This window comes from Xiphophorus hellerii, chromosome 5, assembly GCF_003331165.1.
Source record: "Xiphophorus hellerii strain 12219 chromosome 5, Xiphophorus_hellerii-4.1, whole genome shotgun sequence".
In the NCBI taxonomy this organism is placed as follows: Eukaryota; Metazoa; Chordata; class Actinopteri; order Cyprinodontiformes; family Poeciliidae; genus Xiphophorus; species Xiphophorus hellerii.
In genome coordinates this window covers 16602442-16614751 of record NC_045676.1, presented here as the reverse complement: position 1 = coordinate 16614751, position 12310 = coordinate 16602442, and the positions used below count along the sequence as shown (strand labels likewise).

Here is a 12310-nt window from a genome sequence, read left to right as displayed (position 1 = left end):
CAAAGCCGCCTCTTCAATCTTCACCGCTGACTTGCAGTCAGGGTCCGATTTATACGGCACTTTCCGATGCCGACACTGCTTAAAATAATATTACTCACAATTATCAAAATAAAACATCCTGTGAGATTGAATATAGACAGCATAGAATCAATATCACTGGGTACAGCTATATTTGCCAATGGTAGAGAAAAAAAAGCAAGGCATGGGATTTAAACGGAAAAAAAAAACTGTTCGAGACTAAAACTGCTGAAATCCTGAGGAGGATATGATCTGAAGCTACAGTATTCACAAGCTGCCAAACAGAATTCAGGGAGAGTTTTGTCGTCTACATTTGAGATTTCCTCAATCTATTAAACATTTTATCATTTCAGTCAGCTGGGTAAAATTACAATTCATATTCTACTAAAAATACATTTAATAAAGTTCCGGTCAGTAAAAGTGGGACATGTAGATTAGGTTGTATTTTATATCTCTGTATGTGTAAACATAATGATGATCAGAGTTATTTTAATATGTAAATAATATCAGCAGACATTTTGTGATCAGTTCTCAGGGCTTGTAATTAATCACATTAATCTTAATTCTAAGAATAAGATTATTGTATACCACGGTGGCTACATGCAGAAGAATAAGTGATTGTTCTTATGGCTATATTGTGTGCTGTTGGTTTCATTTTGAACCTACAGGTTTGTACATGTGCACACTGTAAGACATAAGAGGACTTCACTAGTTTGTTTTTAGAAAGTACTTGGTTATTTACTGATAAGACTAGTTACTAAGATTTATCAACCATCTTTTGTTCATTTTGGTGAGCACATGTACACTTGTATTGTACTTAAGTGCACTGAGCTTCAAAGATTTTGTAACTTTCTGGGGACAGTTCATTTGAGTTGTAAAATAGTTGCTGGTTATTCAGCTTTATGAGTATAACTCATTAGTGTGACCTACAGCTTCTATTGAGAGATTGTTTATAAAGCTGAAAATTACCAAGAACAAACCAAGAGGTCTGTGTGGAGAAGAACAGATCTTTGACCTTCTCCTGCTTGCCATAAAGAAAGACAATCAGATCAAGCATGATTTCTTCAGACTCTTCAAAGACATGACACCAAGGAGGATGCTCTTTTAAAGCAGGAGAAAGGGAATGATAATCCCTGCTTAGGCTTTTTGAAAAAGACAGTCTAGTCTAGTCATAGTCTGTTTTTTAGCCAGAATTTACCAGAAGTTTGTTGATGGTTACAAAAAAGGATGGAGTTTCTCTGAAACATCTTAAGGAACATTTGACTAAAAAAATAGTATGTAGGTATATGTATACATTTGCAAAAATTCAGCAACAGTTTCAAACTTGTGAGTACAATACTTTTCATTGATTTTTAAAGTTGAAAATACGGTAGTTCAAGAGCAATCTTAAAGACTTCAAAATATAATACGACTTTAATGGCCATGGTGTGTATAAGTCACTTTTCACAGGATCTGTGGACATCTTTATCTACTGAAGGGTTTGTGCCACACTGTAATATAACATTTTATATTTGTCAGTGTGGACTTATTGCAATGAAAATAAAAACAACACGGTGTAGTCTGCATCTCTGACTTATAACGTTTCCAGAACTCTTTTCCTCCACAGATGATGTTTTATAAGCTAACCAGATTGCTGTCATTCAGCTCACAAACAGTTCTCTATCCTCTTGCCAAAGCTGTCAGGGTGAGGGAAAAAGTGACAAAAACTGGCATCTGTGAAGTGTTGTGTAAATGGTTTTTGGCTCGCCACCTTAGTGAAATCTTGCAGTCAGTGTGGGGCTTCCACCCCAGGCATTGCAGAGTTAACTTAACTACAAATAAAGGCCAGCTGGACTCCAGCCAGCTGGTGTCCATAGTTCTAGTTTTCCAACAGAAACACTTCAATGTCAAAGCCAAGGCTTCTCCTGTGGAACAGAGGGACTCCTCTGACTCTGCAAGCTCTATCATCACTGCAGAAGTCAACTTCTTCAACCCTAAGGAGACTTTTTAAATGAAATAACTTTTTTAGAAGACGGAAAAAAAATACCTTCTTCAAGTGTTATCTGGTTTTCTGTATCACATAATCCATTTTTGTTACAGAACATACACACTTTGCCTTAACAGATTCCCCTCATTATCTGTGCAAGGATATTCTCACTTTGAAAAGTGGGGCAAAAATTCAAGAGACTGCATAGTAGCCACAAACACCACTAGTGCCCTTTCTAGTAATGAGAGCAGGATTTAACTGAATTATTATTCTGTCTCCTCGAGCCACCTGTATGCAAGGCTTGGCCCACACTAATACAACCTTGCAAGAAGCATAAACTAGAATCACTCACTTAATGCAGTATTACATTTCGACGAGATATTGTGCTTACGGTTGAGCAGTCACAAACGAACAGTAATTAGTATATGAAGACGAGGTGATTCCTGAAAATTAAATAATTTGTGCTTTATGTTTAAGTAATTTGCATATGAAAAAAGAGACAAAGACAAAACCACATGGAAGAAATTGTGAAGAGGACCAGAGTTAACTGGAAGAACCAGATTTTATTTTCACATACCAGCTATATTTTCAACCAGGACTGCATCAAAATAACTGCATCGTCCGCCAAAAATGTTAAGAATGACTGACCAGCAGACAGACTGATTATGGGTCCATGACAAAACCCATGTCCTTAAGACAGAACATTATTACATATATAACTGTAAAAAAACATTGTCTATTCTTACCTGTGAATTATTAAATACTAAATACAGAAATATTAAGTACTTTTCATTTTCTCTGGTCTAACTGATATTCCACAAGCTGAATGAAGAATCCACATTGCACAAATGAAGAAGATGAATATATGTCATTTTTTTTCCAAAGTGAAAATCACTCCCTGTGGGTCCTATAGTTGCATATAAACAATGAAATTAAAATATTGCTCTTAAATTATGTGCAAATGCTTGTGCTTAACATCTCAGGGTTTTGATGTTGATCTGGAGACTGAAGAAACACTGGAGACTGGAACTGCAAGTGCCAGTTCAGTCAAAGTTTTGAAATCTGGGAACATTTATCCAACGGAAGCGATCAGAAGTCTGCAGTACTCTCTGAACAAGGGGTTTTCTGATTGGGAGGATTTCTGATTGCAGCATTGGTTTACCTGCACCAAACACAAGTTCAGATCAAAGATGATACTCTTTTTGTCTTATTAATTTAAAGACAAAGCTGAGGTAAGTTTTTTCTTCAGGTTCTACAGAAGGAGATGGATGGGACAACAGCAACAAAAAAAAAAGTGTTGTTCTGGGACTCTGAGGAGATGGCCTCCGCATGAATTTGCTAGAATCTGACATTCCCTGTCCTCTTTAGAGACTACACTCTGCTCAATGCAAACACAACCTGTGCTGGAATACAATAGGGCTAGGTCGGTGGCGACAGGACCACCCCACGCCAGGTCCTGGAGTTCAAAAAGGTTTAAGACCAAGGTGTGTTGTGGTGAATGCATTATCTGATCCAGTTGTGCAATATCAAAATTAAGTCCACTGCTCCTTTTATGCACTTTGTAGTATTTTATGTATATAATTTACAGTTATGGATAGCTGAACTATTTCAGGTATGACTAGTGTCATGTGGTCAGATTCATGACGGGTAAGCAAAAGACTCTATAGGAGTCTAAAATAGATTCTCATGTTTCAATTTTGACCTGGGTTGAAATAAGTTCTTCTTTTAAAGTTTTTAAATTTTGACTTGATTAAACAATATAATGGTAAGAAAAATAAAATATTTTATAAATGAAACTCATGTATTGTCTTACTTTTATTTGTATATAAAGGCAATGCTCCTGTTCTTCATAAGTATCTTTGTGACTCTGTTTTAAAAACCAACCTTCGTTTGTTTTTGTTTTTAAAGTCCACTTTATTGGGTCTAATAACAAAAAAGGAGAGTCAAACTAAGACGGTCATATTCTGACTGAAATTGTTTTTTTTTAATGCATAAAAGAAGAGTACCTGTTGTGCCTATCAGGTTCAGCACTGACCCCTAATCTCTGTGACATGGTGCTTTTGACTGCTTCTTTCATTGCCTCACCTTTCTCCCCTGACTGCAGATTATTGGCTATAATCCTTCCCCTTTCAGGGCTGGATTCCAGAAAAAAGTTTATCAGACATAATGAAAAGTTCATCTTAAAATCTGTCAACAGACCCTTGTCCCAAATAATGTATTAAAGCCAATAAATCATCCTGAAATTTGGATCTTTGTGTCAAACCTCTATGTTTACAATTATTCTCTCCATCTACTGTCAAACCTTAACACCTCCACTCCACAGAAACTCTAGCACCTCTTTCTAAAACTTAACTCCTTTTTAATTCTTTTCTCCTAAGACTATAAATCTTCAAAAATTATGCTGCAGGGTTTTTGATGATAATAATGGAAAAACAAAATCTACTCTTAACTTGCTTAGACATGTGTTGCAATCAGGGCAATTACCCTAAACAAACCGAACAATCTAAATCCCAAAGTATTCTAATGGCTCCAAGACGAAAACATTTCAGACATATTTGTGGAAGTACCTTAAAAGAGCCATCCAGGCAAGATGATCATACACCTTCAAACAAAAAAAATGTTTTCTCTAAATTGACTACAAAGGAAATTTAAAACTGTGATTCACCCAAAGGAGTGTTAAGCCAACCCGAGGGTAGAATATATTTTTGTATGCAATTCTACAACAGTAAAAGATCGGGGAAAAAAACTGCTTTGCATAAAACATCAAAGGAAATATAATAACTAGATAGTATTAAGAACTTTGCATCTGGTGGCTTGTGAAAATGTTAAATGACAGTAATAAACACAAATAGTTTCACACTGACAAAAACAGTCAAATCGCTAACCATAGAAGTCACGTACGGGAGGTAGTTTGTTTTGCAAGATATGCATCATGTCTGTAGAAATATGACAATAATAAGTGTTTATTTATTACTAAGGTGACTTTGCTTGCCAGTAGACATCAACCAATCAATAGGTCTGAGATTAAAACTGGTTAATTTCTGCTTGGGTGACTCTGACTCTGATCTCAAATGCAGAAAAATATTATTTTTCTTTTAAACTGGATGTCACTCTTTTTAGCCTAAGAAAAATCTGATGACAATTATAGAAAAGTACTTTTATATATAAATAAGAATAGTGTTTTGATTCTTTATTTCAGGCTATATTTAAATTTTATGCTATCAAACATATTTTTAAGATTGTATCAAAGTCATACGAGAAAAAAAAGGAATTAGTCTGTTTTGAATAAAGAGGTCCAAAGAATACCAAAAAAAAATGGGCTAGCCAGAAGAAACCTGATCTGTGTATGTCTACTAAACAGTCACTGAGCTGCTGAGATTTTCATTTACAGCTCAATGACATTCACACCCTGAAAAAAAGATTTAATTTTGCATTTTCTTCTAGGCAGAGATGCCTGTTGAGTAATTAATTATGACTGTTGTAAAATGTAATAAATAAAAAACTATAATCTCCCCCCATGCCCCCCAAAAAACAAAAAACTTCATTTAAAGCTGTCCGAGGGTGAGGCAAATTCTCTTCTTGCTCCATATCCCCACTGCAGGGCCTCAGCAGAGATTATTGAACAAAGCAAAAACTATGGAGCTAAATGAATATTCATGCCATGGCATTTACAAGGAGCTTATTACGCAGATGGCTTGAGGCTTTGAATTTAAATAGGCACAACTCAAACACTATCGCAAATGGTGCAACTCTGCTGTAACCCCAAGGGGATCTAGATGTGTTTGAACTTGAATTGCACTAATAAAGTGCCAATTATCCTTCTAATTGGGAGTAACAAAGCTGGCTGCCTGTTGTGCTGGGTCCCATGTTTACTGGATATCTTTGAATCTCCAATCTATCGACTGTAATGAGTTCAGCTAATTGGGAATGAGAGAAGTGATTTGGGAGTCACAGCCAGCTGTTTGGTGCTGTAAACCTGAAGTGAATAAATAACTGTCAAATGTCTGTTCACTGTAGAGATATCAGAAAAAAAAAAAGATGAGAAGATAAATATGTATAAGTGTCAATTATGACCTTAACCTTTGGCTTTAACTACAGATTGACCGCTTCATATGAAACCCATACAAAAAAAAAACACTTGCACACTTGAAGCTAAGATGAGACAAATTACTGCAATTTCAATTTTGGATGTAGCTTTGATCAGCAAAACAGATAATGTTACAATGCTGAACCTTAAATATGACCGTGTCAAAATTAGTTTTACTTCTGTTGAGCGACACTGACATCATACAACCAGACAGACTTGCAATCAGAAAGCAATTAGAGACTACTGCGTTAATGTGTTGTACATTCTTACTTGAATAACATCCGGAAATAGTTCCTATAAAGAAAAAGAAACTTAGACGCCAGTTCGATCTGTGAAAATTAGCCAATTTTAGAATGTGCTGTTTATTTGCAAAACTCTAGAAAAACGTGGTAATCAGTTCAAACCTTAATTAGAGCATGGGTGTCAAACACATTTTCATTTTGGGCCACATCAAGATCACAAAAGTCCACAAACCTACTCCTTAACAAACTGCTAAAATAATAATTAGCTGGCCCTGCATTCAATGAGTACCTCCTAAGATAAAAGAATATTGAATATCTTTTCCCATTGATGTAATTTTGTACTTTACATTACAAAAACAGCTTTGATTTGATGGATAAAAATAATATTTAAACACACAAGTGTTCTTTTGAAGGTTCTATTTATGTGGTCCTTTATGGAATAGAGGGCCACAGAAAATCTTATGGCAGGCCAGATTTGGCACCCAGGCCTTGAGTTTGACACAGATGACGTAGACTTTTAAACCAACCCCAGAAAGTATTATAAAAGCTGTTTCCTGTCCTCAGGAATCCCTGCTCTATGTATTAAGATGTGTCTCTGTTTCAGACCAAGTGATTCTAATGACTGTATGACCTCCTAAGCATGCCATCAAGTGATGCAGAAGCTTGGTAATCACCCACTTATTCAAGTCATTTGTGTGGCACAAGGGAAACACCTAAGACATGTACGGCAATGGCACCTGAGGACCAGAACTGAGAAACACTGATCTAGACAATGCATCAAAGTCTGCACACTGAAATATAATATAATAGCAATATAATATTATATATATATAGCAACATTCATACATTAGAAATCTTTTTAAGACAGAATTTAATTTGAAAAAATAATCACAAAATCTCTGCTTAATTCAAAACAGAAAATATACAAAGACAGATCTCCATCTCCATAAGCCAAGGTTTCTTTATCAAAGAAATGGAAACCCATCCACTCATACCAAAATAACCCTGAAGGACATTATACCTGCATGTCTCAGGCATGACAGCTATGCGATTCCCTCACTTGCACTCCTTTTTCACGCCTCATTGTCTCTTTCACCTTTCTTCCCCCGCTTCGTTTCCCTGATAACTCTAGTAGCTCCTCCTGCTCTCACTCTTATCTCCATCTCCTACTGTCACATAATCCATCATCCCATTCCACTTGATGTTTAGCTCCCACACTCCCTGCATTAAATAAAATGATGGAGACAAAAAGCCGGCTGCTTTATATAATGACACCGCAGCATGAAATGCTGTTCATCTGCTTTGTAAAGAAGCCTTTCATAGGATAAAAAACCTTTGGATTTACAGGCTTAATTTTTAATTATGTTGTAATAAAAATGAGATGGAACCAGTCTCATTCGAGATTTCTAAAAGTAGAACTTAAAGCATCAAAACATTGAAATCCAAGATTTAAAATCTTGGATTTTAAATTCAAGATTTAAAATATATATACACACATATATATATATATATATATATATATATACACACGTATATACATATATAAAAAATAATCACAAAATCTCTGCTTAATTCAAAACAGAAAACATACAAAGACTCCATCCCCATAAGCCAAGGTTTCTTTATCAAAGAAATGGAAACCCATCCACTCATACCAAAATAACCCTGAAGGACATTATACCTGCATGTCTCAGGCATGACAGCTATGCGATTCCCTCACTTGCACTCCTTTTTCACGCCTCATTGTCTCTTTTACCTTTCTGGCTGTGATTGTATGTATGGCCATGCAATCATAGCCATACAGTTACTTAAAAAATAAGTTATATATTTTTTTAAATCATAATCTTTATTGTTATAGCAATAGTACCACAAAATATTGCAATAAAATGTTATGTTTTTATCGCCCACAGTGACCCAAAATTAAATTAGCAGGTCTACAGTATGTCTGAAAAATGCTTTTAATCTTTAAAAAAACTTAATCATTATCAGTTTTATTTGTGAGGTTTGTGCACACAAAGGAGGAGTATGACTAGAGTTCCAATTTGCTCCCAACAAAACATACTGTGCATACATAAACACACTGTGTTTTTACAGAAGAGTAAGACTAGACTATACATATAATCCATCACTAAAAGGTGATAGGTGAAATTATCACAACATATGTTTACCTGCTGTATACTTGCCAATATGTCTGCCCTACCCTGCCCTGCCCTGTTATATTAAGCATTCTCTACTGTTATCGGTGTACAGTCTCTTCTACTTCTGTTCTTGGCTGAGCAATTTACGTCTGCCCACATACTTGCAGACAGAAATGCTTTCATAACATAAAACCATGGAAATATCCAGAGAAGAGGAAGCTCTCGTAAATTAATTTAGATGCATTATTGGAGAAAAGAAAGGTCATAGCCCACATACAGATATCCAAGGAAAATGGGCCTTTTTCTGGCAACCTTGAATGACACAGCACTGAAGCACAGGGCCTGTCTGCAGGATGTCATAATACTGCAGGAGGGGTTATCAATAGCACCATTTATTGCACAGCGGTTACAAAAGTGGGGCAGCGACTATGTCGCTCGCAATAATTTTTTGCTTTCAGAACAGTTCTTACATCATTCGGAGTTTTTAGAAGTGAGTGGACTTGCTGTTAGATTTCTGAAGTTTTTAGGCTTTGGTATTAGAAACAAAGCAAAAACACATTTTAATCGCAAATAGGGAGAGGTTATCAACACAAGGAATAATTAATTTAATAAAGCCAGTGGAATGACTTAAGGGACTTGAAGTGTATCATTTTATTTGACATGATCCTCAAGTTTCTTCATGTTCCCAAAACTAAGCCTCTGCAAACTTTACCTTGAGTTTTCGCCAAATGAACGTTGTTTTCCTGCATGGATTGCCAAGAATTTTGGCACAGACTTTCATGATTCCAAAACAGATATAGCGCATTCACATTGATTGCATAAACTCTTTCTGCCAACATTTTAACTAAGGTCATTTTTTTGTACATTGACTACAGAAAATAACTTTAAGAGGGCGCAGTTAGTGTCAGAATACTTATTGTAGTGGTATAACATTACTTTATTGCCTTCATCTTTTTCTGACTAGGGAGAGAAAGTAACCATGAAAACAATTTCCTAATAACATAAACATTAAACAAAAGTAGTCTTGGAAACAATTCAAAATAACTCAAAGGGAAAGAATTACAAGCATTACTATTATTTCTAAGCAATTTAATTTACCATAAGTTTCCTAGGACTAAATATGCTACCACATTATTGCTAAAGTCTTTTTTGTTTGCTTTCACAGACAATTAGATAGAATTACTGAGAAAATATCCCGTATAAATATTTAACAAGTTAATGTTGCAAAACTAGAGACGTACCCATCACCGTGTAATGGCTGAGTTACAATACCTGGTTTTCAGAAAGCTCTGATTTATGAAATTCACTAACTATAGAATATCAGAAAAGAACAAAAAAATCATCTTTGGGAAGCATGGGCTCAGTTATTTACATAAGTATCTCTTTGTGAAAACAGCATCACTGTTACTGTTTAAAAATTCAGAAGCTTAACATAAGCAGAGAGGGACACTAGAGACTGTGAAACCAAAAGAGCAATGAAAAGAGTTTCAGGGGAGAGAACAGCAGAGAGAAATCAGATGGAGCGCAGCAAGGAGGTCAAAATTTAACATTACCTTCAGTGGGGTTGATAGCTGCTGGTAATCTATCCCACGGGAGAGTCCAAGCAGGGCAAGGATGAGGAGAGAAGACTGCCTCGATGCCATTTTCCTGAGAGAAATACACATACCGACAAGCAAATACTGTAGCTCTGTTAAGCTGCATAAACTGCATATAAATAGAAATTATCCCAAAAGCCAATACCAGTTAAATGCACTTGATTTACAATTTACTTGATTGACTAATATATACAGTACAGACCAAAAGTTTGGACACACCTTCTCATTGAATTCAATGAGAAGGTGTGTCCAAACTTTTGGTCTGTACTGTATATATATATATCGATGGATAGATCGATAGATCGATCGATAGATATATATTGATGGTAAAATGTATGTTTAGACTATTTTCCTTGGATATTTAGATTTGAATTGTATTATTCACATCAAATTTTTATGCTGGCATTATCTATTGTAATGTAAGATGACAGAAAACTTAAATAAGCTAAAAAGGGCAACAAGCCTTATTCTATTATCAAGTAGGTCTTCACTACAATGTAAAGACAGTGCTCTAACATTAGTATTCTAGTAATTATTGATCACAAAAGTGGAGCATGAAAGCCATCCTTTCATAATGTCAAATGTTGCTTGGAAAAAAAAAAAGGAATACTATAGAACACCAAAGCATAAAGACTTTCTTTAAATACAGAAATGTGGTTGTCCTGCAAAAATTCTCAATGTATTAAACAGAATATGGACTCAAAACTTAGTCAGGGTATTTTATTTCCATAAACTACAGCTTTAATGCGGTGCCTCTGCTGAGATAGTATAGTAGCTCAAGTAGATTCAGCTTAATAGCTCATCATAAATGGGTGTAGAATTAATCTATACGAGTATCATGTTTCCGATTGAATTAATTAAATAATTGAGCTCTTTGACGATTTTCTAATTAATTGCGATTCACCTGTATTGATGAACTGATAATAACCAAGTTGGATCACAGGTTAGAGCATTTCTATAGAAGAAGCAGAAGTCTGGAACATTCAGGTGTGTGTTGACATGATGCAGGAAGAGAAACTCCAACAGTGATTTTAGAACAACTGCTGCTGTCCATCAATCTCTGCCAGATGTAAGGCCATGCTCAACAATGTGCAGTTCATCTTTCTGCAGCAAGAGATTGCAGACAAGTGGAAAATATTTAATGCTGTGGCCAATTTCCCAGGAGTGGGTATATCAAGTTCAAGCCAAGGGCAGACTGTGCAGTGTTCCAAAAAAATGCAAAAAATTAAAAAGAAATACAATTTACATTGCAGACTGCATGGCAATTCATCAGTATCTTAAATTCCCATCTTGGGATTCCTAAGAAAGAAATTTGTCTTTCTTAAGTTGTGTCTGCATGAACCAAAAAAAAAAAAAAAAAGCCCAGAGGGAAACTATTTCCAGGAGCTGGGCACACCATGGACCACTCTGTGTACGAAAGTATGCAAGATTGAAATGTGAGGCCATCTGTCCAGCTGCTAAAGCTTCATTTAATTATTGTCATTTAACAAGACAATCATTTCAAACACAGCAGTGAACTTATAAGAGAATCACTGACAAAAGAAATAAGAGTGTGCACAAATGAGTCTCTGCAAAACTCTTTGTAAAAAGAAGGGTGGACCTAAATTGTTGTGCAACATACATTGATAAATATTATAACTGCTGATTTCAAGTTACTGTTGCTAAGGGTTGCTCTACCACCTAATGCAGAACAGATATTAGTTGGTGTTTTAATGGTCCTGCGTTTATCAGTTCTTGTTGAAAATTAATTAGAATTTGTAAAACATGCTGCTGTTCATCCAAGGATGCAGTTACCAAATTTCAAGAGCTGCTGAGATAGACTTTTTATACCTCTTTGTTTGACCTTAACTCCAATAATAATCATAACCGCAACATATGCCGAGTAAATAAGACCTCTCATATAAATGCATAAAAGAAGTCACTAAATATTGCAGAAGCAGCAATCACTGAATCAGGTAAAGATAATGAGCACCCCTTTTCACAGCTTTTATGACTGGAAAAGAGAAAATGGAGCTGGAAAATGAGCTCAAACATACCTCGAAGTTTTCTACAAGTACTTTTTAGAAATTTGATAAAAACAAAAACCCCTGACATTACGAGAACCTTTTGGAGCATTATCAGAGACAGCATTAGCACAAAACAGCAGCTCCTGCGGTGCTGGTGGTGTCATTAAAGCAAAGAGGGCTTAAAGGACACCTGTGCGCTTACATGCTCTCAGGCTCAGCATATTGGTTTAACTCTACAGGCAACAATTTTCTACATTA

At 35.6% G+C, this 12310-nt stretch overlaps 1 protein-coding gene across 1 annotated transcript in view; it reads right to left on the bottom strand.

Moving 5' to 3' along the window:
* gstcd (glutathione S-transferase, C-terminal domain containing) overlaps nt 1-12310 on the bottom strand; it is a 48846-nt gene that overhangs the window by 26697 nt on the left and 9839 nt on the right. Inside the window, exon 5 of the mRNA XM_032563988.1 lies at nt 10005-10098. Within this exon, the coding sequence (XP_032419879.1) occupies nt 10005-10098 (94 nt within the window). The remainder of the gene's footprint in view (nt 1-10004; nt 10099-12310) is intronic.